General features: G+C 38.0%; 1 protein-coding gene across 4 annotated transcripts in view; it reads right to left on the reverse strand.

Moving 5' to 3' along the window:
- pcnx1 (pecanex 1) overlaps nucleotides 1–20642 on the reverse strand; it is a 217382-nt gene that overhangs the window by 45438 nt on the left and 151302 nt on the right. For all 4 annotated transcript variants that reach the window (XM_028822344.2, XM_028822343.2, XM_028822342.2 and 1 more), the window contains 5 exons: nucleotides 15411–15502; nucleotides 14383–14492; nucleotides 10095–10200; nucleotides 9615–9707; nucleotides 2055–2205 (listed from right to left, as the gene is read on the reverse strand). In XM_028822344.2, coding sequence (XP_028678177.1) covers nucleotides 2055–2205; nucleotides 9615–9707; nucleotides 10095–10200; nucleotides 14383–14492; nucleotides 15411–15502 — 552 coding nt within the window. The remainder of the gene's footprint in view (nucleotides 1–2054; nucleotides 2206–9614; nucleotides 9708–10094; nucleotides 10201–14382; nucleotides 14493–15410; nucleotides 15503–20642) is intronic.

The following is a 20642-nucleotide window of genomic DNA, read 5'->3' on the forward strand; positions in this document are numbered from 1 at the left end:
TTAAACTAGCGTCTCACCTGCTTCTCCCATTAGGGCCCTGCAGCAGGTGAGACGCTCTCTCTGCAAGCTGACCTTCTCATTGTGCCTCTGCTGCCAGTCGCCGTACCAATCCTTGGCTCCGGTTGGCCCCTCCTGACAGTGACTTGGGACTCCCCAACGACCAAGGCCTTCACGCTGGGGACACCACGTCCCAAGTCCCGACTCCCGCTGCCTTCCGCAGCCTTAAGTGGAAAGTCACGTGTCTTCCGGTCACTCCCTTCCTTCATAAAAGTAGTCTCTACGGTAGCGACCACATCTACTACTTCCCTGGGTGTCGGCCAAACACCCAGGCTGTCTGCTCAGCTGCCGTGAGCCTGCTCTCGCTCACTTGTTCTCCTGCACCGACTTTCTCTCGTTCGCTCACTTCCTGCTTCCTTCTGCCACCTCCGTTTCCTTCTTTTCTTGTTCATCCTCCCTAACCGTCTCGGGCTTCTCTTTATAATGGACGTGGCAGCTGTGGCAATCAACAGTTCCCGGGAACAATTACACTGCGGACCGTCCCTCACCTGTGCACTTAGGTGAGAAACGCCTGCAGCATGAATCCACCCGGAAACCGCTTCAGCCACACTACCACGCCCCCTCGCGATGCCGCAAGCGCGGTGATTATTTATTTAAAACAACTGGCCTTTGCTAAGAGAGCTGTGGACCCGCTAAACCACAGGGCGACCTGGCCGGGACACCCCAGAGGACCGGAAGAGGGCTTACGCCTTCCCCAGACCACGTGGGGGTGAATGCCCTGGTACCTTTGGGGACCACGGGTACAGAGCTTTGAAGCTCAACCCTGTAGGGGCCCGTGGTCACCGCCAGGGGGGCACCCCAATGCCTTTGCAGCCCTGTACCTCAGCATTTCCGCCACACCTGGAAGTGCTGGGGGGAAGAGAAGCGGGGACACCCAAAGTGCTTCCGGGTGCGCAGCTGGCACTTCCGCCACACTGGGGAGTGCTGGTGGAAGATTGTCGGGAGGCACCAATAGCACATCCGGGTGATTATAAAAGGGGCCGCCTCCCTCCGTTCATGGGCTTGAGTCGGGAGTGGAGAAGGACGGAGCTCGGGAGGAGAGGCAAGGAGGCGACCTGAAGAGTAAGGCATTGGACTGTTGGCTTGGACTTTGGGGACTTTAGGGGTTTGTGGTGCACTGTCTTGTAAATAGTGTATAATAAATGTGTTGTGGGTGACTTGAACGTGTCCGCCTGTCTGTGTCCGGGCCAGCTTCCACACCACCTTAATAAAATAATAAATGTCTGTGAGTCAATATGTGTGTCCCTTCATTTGCTATGTCTTTGTCATGCCAAACGATGGAGCATCACAAACATTTTTAATAATAAAAAGCATTGCATTTGTTATTCCAACTGATGGCATATCAAAAACATTAACACTGCTTTTACAAATCCATTAACAAATGGCATATAACCTAGACATATGCATTGCAAGGTGTACTGCAAATATTAATGATGAGGTCTATATTTATTACGTGAGATTTCAACCTGTCTTAGTATAATGCAGAAATAAACCAATAACTGTTAATGGAATGTTCAAGTGTCGGTATACCAAAAACTATGGACAATATGAGGACAATCATATTTCTCTGCTTTAAGGTTTCACTAGGCTTGGATCGAGATCCTGTCATGTTCATTCATTCTATGGAGTCTAAACATTGTCCATGTCTGTGTAAGTTTTGTCCAGGTATGCCAAGTCACTTTTAACAAGCAAACACCTGGCAATGAATGAGCTGGGTGTATCTAAATGTGTGCAGCAATGGACAGGTATTCCATACTTTGCTGATTCATAATTTGTGCCCCATTATGTAGTAAGAATAAACTGTATATCTACATCCCCATATTAAGCTAAATCAAGAAAGAAGATTGATTTACTCAGGAACTATATATTTTCAGACATGAAGAAAATTAAATTATACTTCATAATGTCTAATTTTTATACTTCATTCTTGGTAGGCCAATGCAAAATGAATTTTCAACATGTTTAATCGCAGAATTAAAATGATAAAATTTACTCACCTCTGACTTCAAACTGGTAGTATTCCTTGGTTTTGAGCAAAGGGTGAGAGAAGCAGTACCATGGTAACTGCTTGCGTAACTGTGGCAGCATGTAATGATTTAGCACTCCCACAGCACCCACCAAGGCATACAAGACATAACTTAAAAATGGCTAAAGGAAAAAAAAAACAACAAACATCAAGTTTCATGTACAAGAAGCAAAAAACAAACTTAGAAGTGTACTAGTAGACATAATCAAGGCTATTTCAAAATCAGTTTGTAATATTACATATAAACAAAGAGTTGAGAAAATTTTAGGTGGCAAAAATGTGTAAAGTAATATTTACCAAGGGTAAGTGCAGGACTGGGATAATCCTTGGTTTCTATCTCAGTCGGGATGAACAAATAATGGATGGACAGGGGTACAATCAGATATTATGAACAGTTTGCTCCCCCAAGCACGAGAGGTGGTAGTGCTATTCTCACTGGGTCCCAGTTTGGACAACAGCAGTGTGGGACTTGTAATGTGAAAGGGCAACCTTTTTGGGGTCCCTGTTACTGCAGTGGGGCACTATGAAGAAGGACCTCCCTATTGTGGGGAGCTTCCAAATGACCCAAAAAGGATTCCGTCCTACAATGCCATGGCTGTGGAACTACTCCAGGATCCACCATAAAAGGAGGTTGTCTTACCTCGAAGGCAAGTCGGAGGGCAATGCTCACAAAGGAGGAGTGGAAGGAGACAAGGTATGCATCTGTTCATTTATACTGTGCTGACTGAGTTAAACTTGTCAAGGTACTGTGATAGAATAAGTATTGTATTTTAACCTGGAACTGTGTCAGGTGTTTGGGGCTCAAAGGCACCGCCTAGTGGTCACAAAAGATGTATCATATTTGAAACAATGTTGCCAAGTAGATATCTTTCCAGTTCTACTGTGCAGGATGCACACAACTGCTTAGTACAGTTAGAAGCCAATCAACAAAGGTGCATTAAAATACCTTTAAATACTATGATTTAATTTACTGACACTTATAGTAAATTCAGGCTTGTTATTATTTTCCATAAAACAAATAAAGGTCACACTGAGAAAATAATAAAACATGTACATAGACTATTATAACACCCAATCTTAGAAAGTCCATGTTTGATGTTAAAAGTTATAGTGTTTGCTTAATTTTCAATAATAGAATATCAGTTTCTTATAGCTACCTATAAATATGGCATAGCCTTTTACCACCCATAAGTTAACATGAGATAGAACTTTCTTAGCTCTAACTGTAGAACAGAGTGTTAATTAAGCCAGTAAGGAAATAGATTTACTGCTAGAATGTACTGATACATAAGCCTTAAACAGAACTTTTCTTATACATGAAATTTTACTTTCTTTAATGCCAGTTTTTCCTCTATTTTTGTGTGAACTCTTTTGCTTTTAAGCTTTTCTAAAAGATTTAAAACAAAGTTATTTTGCCTGTGGAATTATTTGAACATGCATCGCACTGGTGCTTGAATCATCCTATGAAGAAAATTAAAATCTGCAGAACTTTGGTAATTTTAGAAAAATACAGCTACAACTACAAAAAGTGATTGCTTATAATTACATTATATATATATATATATATACACACACTAATATATGGCCGGCAATTTATTCCGGCCAATACCCCCAAGCCAACAGATGGAGCCCTCCCTGCAACGTGGAGATGACCCGAATTCCAGCAGGGCATCATTGACCTTGGAGTTTTCCTTCACAGCCCTGCTGGATACCATGGGGGCCACCAGAGGATGCTGCAGGGAGGCATAAGGATTTATATTTGCACTAAAACCCGGAAGTACGTCATTTCCTCTTTCCTTGTGACTAGGACGTACTTCCGGGCTGAAGAAAAAGAGGAGTTTTCACCTGACCCAGAAGTGCTGGGGAATCACATGGACTGGGGAATCAGAAGCACTTCCGGGTTAAGATATATAAAAGGACTCTGGGAAATCCCAGCAGTGAGCCGAGTTGGGAGGAAGGGTGATTGAGCTGCTGGGAGTGGAGGATTGTATTGATTTATTGTGATTGATTTCTTGGAGTATTGTGGAGTGGAGGGTGCTTTGTGCACTGTTATAATAATAAAGTGAATATTTGGACTTTTATCTGGTGTCTGACGTGTCGTCAGAGGGTTCAAGGGGACGACAGCACCCCCTATCTGTCACAACACATACACACACACACATTATATATGTAAATAAATATGTAAATACATACACACTAATGTCCCTACTACAGTCTGTTAGACAAAATCTTTTTAACACTTTAGCATCTTTAAAGATATTTAAAATAAGCAACTGTTGTCCCATAAGGATGCAGCTGACTTGAAGTTATCATTGATAGAGTGTTAAAGATTACCAATATAATAAAGGTGCTTTATACTGACTTTTGTCTATCTGGTATAAAGCAGGCAGACGCTTCCCTAGGAAGCAGCTTCTGACCTTGTGTCTTAGCACCATGAATACATCATTATACTTACATTATGGTTTATATCATCCTCCTTTACCTTTTTAAGCAAATGAGGTTGTGTAAAGATTAGCATGCTATCAGCTATATACTAAAAAAGCTCTTGTATATTCATTATCTATAAAAGCTTTGTTTGAACAAAGAATTTTTAGCATATTAAGAGCACATGCCTTTTAAGCTGATGTCACGTTATATTACTTTTTTTACATGGACTATGTCAGATTTGCCGATCACGGTTGCCGATTTCATCACTACACTATGTCAGATTAAACGACTGGAAGAACACAGCTTATGTCACATTTACTAATTAAACGCCAACAACAACAACATTTATTTATATAGCACATTTTCATACAAATTATGCAGCTCAAAGTGCTTTACATGATGAAGAAAGAGAATAAAAAGACAAAATAAATAAAAATTAGAATAAGGGAACACTAATTAACATAGAAAAAAAGCAAGGTCTGATGGCCAGGAAGGACAGAAAAAACAAAAAATAAAACTCCAGACAGCTGGAGAAAAAAAATAAAATCTGCAGGGGTTCCAGGCCACGAGACCGCCCAGCCCCCTCTAGGCATTCTACTTAACATAAATGACCTCAATCAGTCCTCATGGTATTCAGGGTTCTCAAGGAAGAACTTGATGATGATGGTCATGTGGACTTCTGGCCATACTTCCAGCATAGTCATGCTTGTCCCTTCTTCAGCCAATAGCTCCCCGCTATGCATTGTACTGCTGGTTGAACGTTCATTGGTTCTCAATTCTAGCACGCAAGCAGCCTGCCCCTCTGACTAAACAGAAAATCAAACCTGTTTAATTTTATCCTACCCAGTCTTAGAACAGCTGGTTAGGTATGTCACATTAGATGATCAACTTCACTTGTGAATTTCCCCTTGGGATTAATAAAGTATCTATCTATCTATCTTGAGCACACAGTCACCTGCCTTTGACTATTTAAGATTATGTAAATGACTGGCAACTGGTGAGATATTCCTGGTGAATTTGCTTGCTTTAAACTTCAGTGTTAGCACGTAGCTGTGTGGCTAAAAGGTAAAATGATTGTGATCAAGTGGACAGACAAGAAAGGCATTAGACCCCTAAGCACTGTTCACAACACAACATCTGCCAATATTCATGTAAGAGGAAATATGGAAGCCATTAAATCTTGCACAGTGGTAACATATAATATCACAAAGGGCAGTGTCCATCATGCAGATCAGGCATGCTGCTATAACTATGGGATTTAGTTCACATATCCTTGTTTGATTCCACTCCTGTAGAGTTTCTCCATGAGGTCACATGAAATTAGACATTAAAACAGGATTTAACAAACCAAAATATAATATAAATGAAAGCCTCTACAGTACTGAATGTGAATTTTACAGAACAATAGAATTTGGAAACATTCAACATAATCACACACCAAGTGAAAACAATGGACAAAGACACTTTAATATCCACTATTTATATTTAGTTATTTGATTGACGCCTTTATCCAACACAACTTACAAAATCTGAGATACACTTTGATACATTTCTTTTGTTTTTCTAGTTGAAGCACAGGTAGGTTAAGTGACTTTCTCATGGTCATATAGTGTCAGTAGAAAGATGTGAATCAGCACACCAGGGTCTGAAATCCTATGTCTTAACCACAATGCCACAATAATAATACATTTTATTTAATAGGCGCCTTTCTGAGCACTCAAGGTCACCTTACAATAAAATTAAACAACATTAGTAAATTAAAAACAAGAGAATGATAAATCACAAAGCAATAATTAGCAAATAAACAAAGATAACAGGCAGTAATAGTGCAAAATTCACAATTGGTATGCCAGTTTGAAAAGTTTTGAGGGCAGTTTTAAACTGTGCTATTGAATCGAGCTGACGATTATGAGAGGGAAGAGAATTCCAGAGTTTAGAAGCACTATGAGAGACGCTCGAGCTCCCATAGAACAGAGTTTGATGTGTGGTACAGAAAGTAGAGCTGCATATGAGGATCTGAGTGAGCTAGACGGAGTTTAAGTCTGTAGGAGATCAGTGAGGTAGGGGGAGCAAGGTTGTGGAGAGCTTTAATTGTTAAGAGCAGTATTTTGTATTGTATTGCATTCTGTACTTAACAGGGAGCCAGTGAAGTTGAGAGAGAATAGGTATAATGTTCAGTGGATTTAGAACAGGTTATTATCCTGGCAGCAGAATTTTGAAGAAGTTGTAACCAATGGATAAGTTTTTGTGGGATGCCAGACAGAATAGCATTACAGTAATCTATACGTGAGGTGACTAGGGCATTAACCAATACTTCAGCATTGTGTTGTGTAAGAACAGGACGAAGTCTAGAAATATTTCGGAGATGGAAGAAGGCAGTCCGAGAAATGTTACTTATATGGGAAGAAAAAGAGTATTGTCTAGAATGATGCCTGGGCTCTAAACTTGCGAAGAGATGTTTGTGTTAATATTGTTAATTTAAATAGAAGAATGGTTAACCTTAGCAAGTGTAGATTTACAGCCAATGAGGAGCACCTCAGTTTTATTACTGTATAGTTGGAGAAAATTGTGAATCATCCATGTCTTTATGTCTTGGAGACATACCATAAGAGCATCTGGAGGGAAAACAGAAGTGGATTTTGAATGAAACTTAATACCATGGTGCCGGAAGATATTACCTATTGGGAAGATATAAATGAAAAAAATAAGCGGCCCCAAAACAGAACCCTGCGGAACTCCATGAGTAACGACTGCGTTCTCAGATTTAAAACCCTTTATTTGAACAAATTGCTTCCTATTAGTGAGGTGGGAAGAAAACCACTGGAGGACAAGGTGACAGACTCCAAAACTAGCTAGTCGTTTCAAAAGTATCTGATGGGATATGGTGTCAAATGCAGAGCTGAGGTCAAGAAGTACAAGAATTGATAAAAGTCCCATGTCAGCTGCCAGGAGAAGATCATTTGCGATTTTGACCAGGGCAGTTTCTGTGCTGTGTTGAGGATGAAACCCATATTAAAACTGTTCAAAAAGGTTATTTTTTGAAAGATGGGACTGGAGTTGGGAGGCAGCCATCTTTTTGAGAACTTTAGATATGAAAGGAACATTTGAGATAGGCCAATAATTGTTAAGGATATTTGGGTCTAAATCAGGTTTTTTCAGAATTGGAGTAATTGAGGCTGTTTTTAGTGAGAGGGGGACTGTGCCTGTAGTAAGGGAAGAGTTAACTATAGCAGTTATCATGGGGGAAATATGTGACAGACAGGACTTAACAGAGCTTGTGGGTATTGGATCTAATTGGCATGTGGAAGAATTAGATTTTGTTACACGCTCCAAGATATTATTTTCAGCTGGTAAACTGAAATCTGAGAATAGGGTGGTTGGTAGGGGAATATGGGTGATAGTGGAGAGTATGTCATTTTCTGCAGAAATAGAGGAAGCAAGTGGCTGGTGGATTTTTTTCAATTTTTGAGTTGAAGAAATCCAAAAAAGTGCAGCAGTATTTAACAGAGAGGTTATGGTAAGCGACATTTTCTGGTGGTGTAATTAGCCTTTTCATTGTAGAAAAAAGAGCTCTAGTATTTTTCCCTCCTGCATTGATAATGTTAGAATAGTATATAGTTTTGGCAGCAGAGAGAGCATTTTTGTATTTTAACATATGATTTGAGTACATTTCCTTGTGTACAAACTACAAGACCCGTCTTTTTAGCTAAGCGCCCCAACTGTTGGCCCATGGCTTTGAGCTGACAGAGTTCAGATATAAACCAGGGAGCAGTGCGAATAAATGAAACAGTCCGTGTTTTTAAGGGAGCTAGTTTATCAAAGGCAGAAGACAGAGCAGTATTGTAATGGTCTACTAATTCTGAAAGTGTGGTAGCAGAAGGAGAAACAGGCTGGGATTCATATATGAGAAAGTCAGGGAGATCTAAAACGCTGAGATTCATTAAATGTATAAAGGTCTCTGGGTTTACATGCTTGACATTACAAAATGAAATTACACGCTGAACCTTTGACTTACTGAGAGATAAGCTAACATCAAATGTGATCATTTTGTGATCTGAGATAGGTAATTCAGTAGGAATAAGATTGTGAGGTGTGATACCAGAGCAGAAAACTAAGTCTAAAATATGACCCTTGTTATGAGTCGAAAAGTTGACATATTGAATTAAATTAAAACAGTAAAGGATTTCATTAAAATCATTTGTCAGTGCGTCAGTTTGTACGTCAATGTGTATGTTAAAATCACCCATGAGGATGACATTAGTAGACATTGCACACAAAGTTGTTAAAACAGTAAAAGGTTCTGCAATAAAACAGCAATTATAATAGGTGAAGGTCCGCCGAGTTTGTCAGCTAACAGTTCAAAGGATGGATACTCTGGAAGTGGTATTGGTGATAATTTTAAGTCTTTACGGTGTATTATTGCAAGACCGTCTTCCCTCCCCGAATAACGGGATTTGGAGATGCAGACAAACTCTGCAGGGAGCGCTTGATTTAGATGAAAATAATCACCTGGTTGCTGCCAAGTCTCCGTAACACATAAACAGTCCATCTTTTGTGTCTATAATGGCGCAGTGGTAGTGCTGCTGCTTTTCAGTAAGGAGACTATGGAAGATTGTGGGTTCGCTTCCCGGTTCCTCCCTGTGTGGATAGTGCTTTGAGTACTGAGAAAAGCGCTATATAAATGTAATGAATTATTATAATAAAATTACAAATCAGCAGAGCTTTGTTAGAGATAGATCGAGTATTAAATAATCCAAACTTCAAAGCGTCTATGAACATATATTCCGGTGATTTTACCAAAGGAATCAACAAGTTATGATTAGCACATCGCTCAAAAATACGTTGACAAGTGCGTCCTTCAGACCAAAGTGAAAGAACAGACCCGCTGCTACTCCTGCTGAGGCCAAAACAACGACGAGAGCCCCTGTGAACGTACTTTGCCTAATATGGTGGCTACTATATTACTATCCACTATACAATGAAGAACTGAACAAGTAGGTAAATGCAAAGTTAACTATCATTTTGAATATGAACCTGAACAATGAACAATTTAAAAAATGTACTATATTGCACAAAATATTAAATTAAAGTAAAATGACATTACCTGCAATGCTATAAAAACTGTGCTGACATGAATAGCGAAATACAAAACAGCAATCAGGACACAGATGATCAGATCTGACTGCAGTCTTTCACTCTAGGATTAAAGAAGAAAAAAAAAATAATATAGTAAAAAATCTATTATAAAAGCATTTATTTCAGAGAGTGGTTTTAAAAGCTTCATTATTATCAAAGGTCACGTAACAGCTACCCAAACAATACCTTTTTATTCAATCAGAAAATGAAAATCAATTAAAATGAGTAATATTGCATTTTTTGCAGTAATCCTATTTTATGTGCAATTGCTATAAAAGTACAGGTCAAATTAATAATTAATAAAATGTAAACAGATTATTTCAAAACTAAAGACTGCACTGTTACTCAACCAGCTAAGGAAATGCACATTCTGGTAAAGACAATAACAAAATAAACAAAGTTCCTTTAATGTTTAAAAAAAACATAATACTTAAATATGCTAACTTACTACAGAGTTCCTAAGCTTCTCAGGTAAAGGATCTTTCACTTCTGATAGTGGATCCTCTGGGTTCTTATCTTTAAGATTTGGGAAAATCTTGGATTGCAATAATGAGCTTTAAAAAAAAAAAAAAAAGACAAATTAAGAAATTATTTTTTCAGTTATATTTATTGGATTTGTGCATTAAACAAAAAGTCATTTTATTACATGAAGAAATTTTAAAGTTATAGACAATGTTAAAGTCTGTGGTCACTTGATAACAATTCTGCTCAACCTTAAGCCTTCCTTTTATTCTGCAGGTTTCAATGGCCTGACAATTTGGTTTGGGCATCTGTGGCCTCCAGTATTCCTTACACTTCAAGATGGATATCAATGGAATTGGTAAACAGAATGAAAATGAGCAGATGGCAGTCTGTTCCTATAATTTAATGCAACTGCAGTCTTCACTGATTGAATTAATATCATAATAAAGAAATTCACCTTATTCTAAATATGGGAAACAAATTTTTTTTCTTGACGTTTCTTTGTTTCCCATTACTCCTCATGCAACCATTTATCAAATAAAGGCTCTGGAGGATAACTTTGCAATCTGACTCTGGAGTCTGTCATTGGATAGAACTAAGAAGGCAAATTTCATTTTTTCTTGTGTACACATAACTAAATAAACCTTTAAAACTAGAATTACCAATGCTTACGAAAAAACTCTTAAATCCGGCACACCTTAAATCTGCTCGCACCTCTCTGTCAGCGTCTTTTGTCTTGTAAATGTGTCAATAAGCCCAAGCAGCAAACAGCCTGCTATCCCATTCTCCCACCGCCACAGAAATGGAAAAAATTGCACTCCCAGCTCAAGCCTTGTTCATCAGGGAGTGAAGTAGTACCTAGAGCTGTATAGGCTAAAAAAATATATTGTTATTTGGAACACATGCATTTCACATGTGTTCAGTGTCTACAAAGATCTATGCAAGTGTAGGATGACAGGAAATGCAAGAAATTTTGAACACATACTTAAAAGACAAACTTTTTCCATGTTTTAGTACTAACGAGAAAATGTAGACATGAAGTGTATAATGTGCGAAGACTGAAGTCCAAATATCAAATAAGCACTTTCTCAAAAATTTATAAATAGAACAAGTGCGCTTTTATTCAAGACTATAACCAAAGAAAAAGAAATCGGGTTAGTGTGGTTCGTTGTAGTGACTTTTTTGGTAGTACAGCAGTAAGAAATTCTGACTCCTATTCAAAGGGTTGCCGGTTCAAGCCTCCCCTCGTCTCAAAATAAATACTTTGAGTAGTGAGCTGCTCTTATTGTTACTATTGTACAATAAAAACATACATTTGATTTGAGTCTGTAACAGCCGGTGTAAATGAATGGTACTTGTAAAGGTTAGCGTTTTTTTTTTTTACTTCAGTTTTATTCTCTCTGCAGTCTACTTGTGACTTTTACGCTGTAGGAAAAGAAGTAAATAAATCAAGGTAAATAACATTTGATCTGGCTTTTAAATAAGTAACATATTAATGTTTCTTATGTAAAGACCATCACAAAACATAATCACAAACAGGACTTTGCACAATATGTTGGCAAGCTCTATAAGCCGTGTGGGGCAGAATAACTGGCTGAATGACACCCAACCTCTTGGTGCATCCAAACAGTGCCATCTTTTGCCTTTACGCCTGGTGTAGCTGCGTTGTTCTTATATGTGAGTGGATGTTTCTTATGGGGGGTGCTTCTGTTCTCTTTCTCCAATGTAGAACCCTCGTCCTCATACAAATTCACCTCTGTTATACAATGTCTTTATTTGAAAACAGCAGTGTCAGATCGGGGTGAACATGAGCGCGACTGAGAGAATAAAACTGAATTAAAAAAAAAAAAAAAAAAACGCTAACCTTTACAAGTACCATACATTTACACCGGCTGCTACAGACTCAAATCAAATGTATGTTTTTATTGTATAACTAGCCGACGCCCGCCGTAGCATACGGCAGTGTAAGAATAAGAACAGAAAACGGTGAGAAAGGAATTCAGAAATCAAGAAGAAATAAATACTTCTTGAAAGATGCAGTGTGCATGTAGAATTTCTGGCCAAGCATGATTACATGTGAAAAATAAATCAGGCTTTCCGAATTTACCTACTATGGCCATAGCATCCTGATAGTTTTATTGCATGTATCTTGGACCTCCTGGAAATGTGGACGGTAATATTATCATTGTGCCTACACGTACGTTGTTATTTTCAGCGTTTGCTTGCACTGTGTCTGATAGTCCTTTGTATTGTTCCACACGCAGATCTTGTTGATGTAACCTGAGATAGTTGAGACGCGCGCCCTCTGTTTTAACAAATGCATCTACAACGTACTGTTGGAATAGTTTGCCGCTGGAGTGCAAAATACTAAATGTATTCCTCATTGCTAATCTGTACACGTAAAATTGGCATTGAGTAAGCCTTATTCGCTTGGCGGCTCTTTTATCGGGAACATGTTGTAAATCTTTGTGCCAGCCAATGTCTCTATAAGGGAATAAAAGTGGGTAAACCATAGGATCGCAATTCATATTGAACATGGAAATCTGTTTACAGGAGTTGCCTATGGGATAGATGCAAATGTCCCTTTCGGCAGGCGTTTCACCATCTTCTCCGACGAAAATCGCTGCAATGTCGGGGCACTGTATCGTCATTATTCCTGCTTAGGGTTTTCCTTGAAAACCATTCGTACAGATGCTGTTGGATTGGACTGAGCGATTTCATGCATGTGTTTGTATGATTTAGCGAAGGAGCTGATGGTTCTGAGAATGGAATCTAGCTGGAGAAATACATTTTCACTGCATGCAGAGTTTGCTTTATTTTGTAAGCGTACTTCAATAGCTTGCGCTGTGTCAAAAACATACAACTGTCCATATCCTGAAGAGGTAGAAGTGTTAGCGTATAGTGGAGAGATTTGGTGATAAATTTGCCCGTGTATTTTAAAACAGTATGGTCCGTGGCCAGGAGGTTGAGTTATCTGTGCACCCATGGAAGCAAACGCTAAAGAAGAGTTGTACTCTCAAATGTGTTCACGATAATTTTCAGCTTCTGATGTTTGCTGCGTAAGAAGCTGTTGTAAAGACACAGGTGACTCCCACAAAGGTGATAAAGCTACTTTACCATTGTGGCAGTACCTCGAGTACTTTTTGGATGTATTACGTTCAGCAGGCCAGTATAGTGAATAACTTGGAAGAGGACGAATAGGAATCGAGAAATGCTGTGTTGGCTGCGTGTAGGCGGGACCGGTTTTGAAGTGGAAGCAGGACGAACCAGAAGAGAAATATATATAAGAGATAGTAACAATAAGAGCAGCTCACTACTCAAAATGTTTATTTTGAGACGGGGGGAGGCTTGAACTGGCGACCCTTTGAATAGGAGTCAGCAGTTCTTACCGCTGTACTATCAAAGAAGTCACTACAACAAACCACACTAACCCGATTTCTTTTTCTTCAGTTATAGTCTTGAATAAAAGCACACTTGTTCTGTTATATTTATACGTTTTGTGAAAGTGCTTATTTGATATTTGGACTTCAGTCTTCACACATTATACACTTCATGTCTACATTTTCTCGTTAGTACTAAAACATGGAAAAAGTTTGTCTTTTAGGTATGTGTTCAACATTTCTTGCATTTCCTGTCATCCTATACTTACATAGATCTTTGTAAACACGGAACACATATGTAATGCATGTGTTCCAAATAATGATATATTTTTTAGCCTATACAGCTCTAGGTAATACTTCACTCCCTGATAAACCAGACTTGAGCTAGAAGAGGTTTTTGTACTTTCTGCGGTGGTGGGAGGATGGGATAGTAGGCTGCTTGGGCTTATTGACACATTTACAAGACAAAAGATGCTGACAGAGAGGTGCGAGTAGATTTAAGGTGTGCCGGATTTACGAGTTTTTTACTAAGCTTTGGTAATTCTAGTGTTCTAGTCCCTAAATTAAATATTAACAATACCTCAGCTGGGCCTGATACAGGCCCATATATCCAATCAACATATGAACCCACTTAATTGGCAATTTATGGCTAAAGAAAAACTAAACCCTGAACTGAATAAGGTCAGTGTAAGTTACATATTTGTACAAAATAAAATATCAGAATTTTAGAATTTTAAAAACTCTAATAATGTATGTAAAATGCAACAATCTAGCGGTTTACTGCAAAATTAAAAATAGGCTCACGGTATTAATATATATTTTTTTTTTTTCATAAATTTGTACCTTTAACCTAACTAATATATGGTGCTGTATGCTTTCAATTGGATCACTCACATTAGAACAGATGGATCACTGCTCTGCCTGCTTAGATGATAGGAGAAGGCCACAAGTAAGCCACAGAACACAGAAAATAGAGCTGGAATGTGCTGAGCATCCCATGGTTCCTAAAGGCAAAACAAAACAAAAAATAAAATCAGGAATGGAAAATGAATTGTGTTCAATGTACTGTCAAGAACTGTAACCTTCTGATGAGTGTGGAGGAAAATATACTGATTCAAGCAGTGTATGCCAAAAGCAACAGGCAATAAACTGAGTAGCACGAGTGACAGATGAAGGTTTGACTTGATCAGCTCATAATAATCAATCCAAGAACAAAGTGAGCATGTGGAAAAGCCATTCATTTATAAATAACAACCAGAGCCTTCTTAAGTCTCTTCAAAATAATGTTGTACAGTGAGCTGTATAATAGCAGCATTAAAAAAGCAATAGGGTTTAATTAAAGGTGAAGTTTACTGTTTCAACTATATGGGTTTTTAAACCACTTTACCAGAGTGCCAGCACAGAAAAAATATTTTAAAATCTGCTACCAGTAAAAAAAACAATTACCTTCAGAAATACCAATTTAAAATACCTCTACCTGGAAACCCTTGTAAAATTAAAACTCATGTTAAATACATTAATAAACACAATCCACCGTGTCTTGTGATTACAATAGTTCTTATAATAATAGTTAAGTACTTCATAATTTAACTATCCTTCTGCTTTTTATATTTTCAATTGCATGAACTAATAATAAGTGGGGGAAAATGGAAATGAAGTTAATTTTTAATTGGACCTTACAGATTAACAGAAAAAATGTAAAATAAAACTCATGTTTCAACTACTTCAACTTGGTAACATTTCCTTTAAAAAAAGGATGACTGCAGCTATGAAAAAGAGCAGGTGTGTTTAAAAGATATGTAAGATTGGTGTCTATGGGAAATGGTGAGTAGATTTATCTTTTTGCAACTTTTATAACAGGTACAAATGTGTTAAATTGGGCCAATACTGTTTATCAAAAAGGTAAAGGCACGCAAACTTACCTCCAAAGCACCATAGCAGAGTCCATATAGCAATGCCACTGCAACAATACTACGAACAAAGCTGTACAATGCGGACAAAAGACTTGTTGAGGCTAAGGAGCAAAAGAACAGCTCAGTCAGCTTTTCACATGATCTTGATATTACAGGATGCAAATCATGTTCCCTAATTTTTAAAAACTTCTAAAGCCACTCTGAGATTACTAATAGAACATTCAAAGGATGAGAAATGCTAATTTGTTTGTGAAAAGGTATATGTTACCAAAAAGCAGGATATGTCAAAGAGGTAGAGGACGGAACCAATCATGGACAAGTGCTGATATGACAACTTTGTTCTTGTAAGAGAGTATGCAAGTGTCAAGTACCATGAGAAGCCCAACCCTAAACAGACTACCAAAAGATCTGGTCAGCTGGGATTAGAACAGCAGATAAACAAAGATTTAGCTTGGTGTCCACATAGCCAAAGTAGGGTTACCCCTAGCTCAGAAGGAGATTCTGGGGTTTATCCATAAGTAAACTTAAAATGGGTTTAGTGAAACTACTGCACTCTACTTTACTGAGATCGCTAGTGGCCATGTACACAGGCCAATAGTCTTAAGCAGGGGAGAGTATATCTTGAGTTCTGCGTTTGAATTCACGCATGCAAACATGTGTATATACACAAACACACACATCCACACCTGGGGAGACTCCGTCCCTTCTGACAGGTCTGTGTACACCCACCAGAATTTTCAAGCAACAAAAACATCACAGAGAGAAAATGAGTTTTGTTTAGTCCTGGAAGATATTCTTTGACCAACTTGTCACATTAGTATCACTTAGCCAGCCGCTGCCTCATGCTACAAACTATCAAGCCAGGACTCCCCCAAAATTTCTACTTCCTAAGCTTCTCATGCTTTGCATGAAAATTGTGTTGTGCATTCTTTGGTGACGTACTAGATTTGTTATAAACACTCAGAATAATTATTACGGGATTTTTAAAGATCATTACAATGCAACATTATTCACATTCAATAGTAAAAGTTGTAAAAAATATACAGACTAACAGTGCCTGAATTTAATAAGACAGGGATATGGGAAGTTACATGAAGTTTTCTGACCTTCGGGTGCAAAAAAATATTTACGATTTTATTTAACATTTTAAAACAATCATGAGCAGCTTTGTCTGGGTTTAAGTGCATTGCAAGATTCATTTTCTCTTTTGATCATATCACTTTGTGCACATACAGAATCCCATTCTCCAGAAGGGCTGTATTTTTAGGCATCTCTTTTATTTAATTTTTGATATGGATCTTTAAAGCAACAGTGCATTACTCCAAATACTCCATTAAAAAGATTTATAATTAATAAAAGCATATTACAGATATACACACACACACACAATTCTTATACATCAAGTGCATTTCAATTTGACTCTTTAATGAGACTTTCTTCATTTATAACTTCATCTATATCTATACTAATTAATAAAAGGCAAAGCCCTCACTGACTCACTGACTGACTGACTGACTGACTCACTCATCACTAATTGTCCAACTTCCCGTGTAGGTGGAAGGCTAAAATTTGGCAGGCTGATTCCTTACAGCTTACTTACAAAAGTTAGGCAGGTTTCATTTCGAAATTCAACGCGTAATGGTCATAACCGGAACCTCATTTTTGACAATATACTGTAATGGACGGCAGCTTGATGGCCGTGGGAGGCGGAGTTGAGTGTCACGTCATCACGCCTCCCACGTAATCACGTGAAAAGACTGTGAACTGAGTAAGGAGAAATGAAGGAAGAGCCGCAAACAGCGAAGAACAAAAAATTAATTAAACAATTGAGAAGGGAGCGAGTGAAGCATACAAGCATCTTCATAAGGGAAACAAAGCACGGTGTAAAACGTAAGTTTAAATTAAGTTTATTGAAACGCTCCCGTTGCGGATTGCAATAACATATTCGCGAGATAAAAGAACTCAGTAGGGAGAAATGAAGGAAGAGCCGCAAACAGCGAAGAACAAAAAATTCATTAAACAATTGAGAAGGGAGCGAAACAATAAGAAGCCAGCGAGTGAAGCATACAAGCATGTTCATAAGGGAAACAAAGCACGGTGTAAAACGTAAGTTTAAATTAAGTTTATAGAAACGCTCCCCCTGCGGATTGCAATAACATATTCGCGAGATAAAAGTTTAATGAGAAGACACGAGGTATAAACGAACCACACGCCGTAGCGCAACGTTAGGGGCAACAGTTTCAACCATTCTATGATCTGCTTCTCGCAACTGAAAGACGGCACATAGCGGATGTTAGCCGACTTGCTGACCGCAACGTTAGGGGCTTCAACTCTGGCGCTGACGATAGAAATTCGATTCCCGAGAGGGGATGAAGGGAGTGTGTATGCCTGATGAGCCCAGAATTAGGGAGAAACACGTGTCGCATACTCTTTGCATTATTTGAAAGTAAACTATTAAAACCATTCTATGATTAGCTTCTGGGAACAGAAAGAGGGCACGTGGCGGATGTAAGGCGACTTCCTGACCAACCACAAGCGTTACCTGGCAGGTAACCACCCATACAGTCAGATTGTGATTCAGAAAACGAATGCCATGAATGTAATTACCACGATCTACATACTGTCAAATAAACGAAACACACGCCGTAGCGCGACAGCTGTGAAAAGCGAGGTTCAGAAAAAAACAGATCCTTAACAAATTGTTATTGGTATACTGTATTTTCGATCCGTTTAAAAAGGTTTTCTTTTCTTAAAAAATTAAAAGCAGTACTTCGCCGCAACGAAGCGCGAGAATTTGGCTATATATATCTGCTTCTCACACTTAAAAGAGGGCACGTGGCGGATTTTAGATGACTTCATGACCAAACATAACTGTTACCTGCCACGTAGGGTTACCACTTTTAATACAAAAAAATAAGGGACGCATACTGCAGCGGGTGCCACATCCCAGTGCCAACACTTTGCAGACTGTACTTAAAAGACCCGCCCTCCTCACTGGACAGTTAAAAAGACCAATCAAACTAACGATGACATCAAGTATTACCCAATCAAAACTACGAAAGGAGGCATCTTCATAAAATGCGTGTGGGATGATTTGCATGAGACGCTGCTTTAAAAAAAATGATAAAAAAAATACGGGATAAATCCCGTCCCGTATTGATTCAAAACGGGACGCGCAATTTCATTCTCAAATACGGGACGATTCCGTATTTTAAAGGACGGGTGGCAACCCTACAGTGCCAGGTAACCACCCATACAATCAGATTGTGATTCAGACTAGGAATGCAATGAATGTAATTACCCCGATCTACATACAAGGCGAAAGTCTTGCAACATTCAAAGATGATGGTTTGGGATAAGTACACCATAGAACATAAAAGAGCTTATGAAGCCTTGAACCAAAAAAAGCAAGATCTCAGAGATCGTAAAAAAAAAAAAAAAGGAGGTAATGTCGTTTTACTCGCTGTAGATTTTAGTCAAACATTACCAGTTATTCCACAAGGGAGACCAGCAGATGAACTCAACGCGTGTTTAAAATCCATGCTTCTCCCACGCTCGGTTATATGTCGCGTGTTCTCGGGTAGGTACAGCAAAAAATGTATACATTTAAGCATGTAATGGGCAAACAAAAAATGAGGTATACCCGAAGGCACTGCAGTAGTACTTAATGTTACTTTACTTCTTAAATGTTAATGTTTTACTGTTTAATAATTTATACGCTTCTTATATGTTGTTCAAATTCTTTTATCAAAATACCAGTGACAGCGCAATGCACAATAACATGGAGTGAATACACCATACGCATCCGCCCACGGCCGCCCTGGTGTGCGCAGATAGGAGTTGATTCTACAATAAAATAAAATAAAGATAAAACCCCAGGATTGTTTCCTGCCTTGTGCCCTGTGTTGGCTGGGATTGGCTCCAGCAGACCCCCGTGACCCTGTGTTCGGATTCAGCGGGTTGGAAAATGGATGGATGGATGGATGGATTTTACTGTTTAATAATTTTATATTTATATGAAATGTGCTTCTTATATATTACTTCATATTCTCATATGATAATGATGTTAATGTTGTTTATATTGATTTCTATGTTATTGAAACTGCATGTATGTGTGTATATGTATGTATATATATATATATATATATATATATATATATATATATATATATATATATATATATGTGTGTGTGTGTGTGTATACATATATATGTGTATATATATATATAATATATGTGTATGTGTGTGTGTGTGTGTGTGTGTGTGTGTGTGTGTGTGTGTGTATATATATATACACTAGCAAAATACCCGCGCTTCGCAGCGGAGAAGTACTGTGTTAAAGAGGTTATGTAAACATATATATACATAAACATACTGTATATACATAAATATATACATATACACATCCACATATATATACATATATCAACATATATATACACATACCCGCGCTTCGCAGCGGAGAAGTAGTGTGTTAAAGAGGTTATGAAAAAAAAAGGAAACATTTTAAAAATAACGTAACATGATTGTCAATGTAATTGTGTTGTCATTGTTATAACTGTTGCTGTCTTTTATATATATATATATATATATATATATATATATATATTATATATATAATATACACACACACATAAACATTTATATACATATACATATATATACATATCTACATATACACATCTACATATATATACACACATACATAAACACACACATAAGACTTACCGAGTGAAACGGGCTTTCATTGACAATCATGTTACGTTATTTTTAAAATGTTTCCTTTTTTTTTCATAACCTCTTTAACACACTACTTCTCCGCTGCGAAGCGCGGGTATTTTGCTAGTATATATATATATATATATATATATATACATATACACACATACATGTAGTTTTAATAACACAGAAATCAATATAAACATTAACATCATTATCATATGAGAATATGAAGTAATATATAAGAAGCACATTTCATATAAATATAAATTATTACACAGTAAAATCTTCTTCTGTAATTTGGTACCGTGGCAATTTGTGTGTCTGTCCAGGATTTTAAATGACCTGTAGCTCGCAAACCGTTTCACCTATACACTTGAAATGTGGTACACATATAGTACGTCACGTCTACTATCCGCTTTATGGGTGATGATTGTTTTAGTCTTTTTATCTTTATTTTATTTTATTGTAGAATCAACTCCTATCTGCGCACAGCAGGGCAGCCGTGGGCGGATGCGTATG

This window comes from Erpetoichthys calabaricus, chromosome 16 (assembly GCF_900747795.2).
Source record: "Erpetoichthys calabaricus chromosome 16, fErpCal1.3, whole genome shotgun sequence".
Lineage (NCBI taxonomy): Eukaryota > Metazoa > Chordata > Cladistia > Polypteriformes > Polypteridae > Erpetoichthys > Erpetoichthys calabaricus.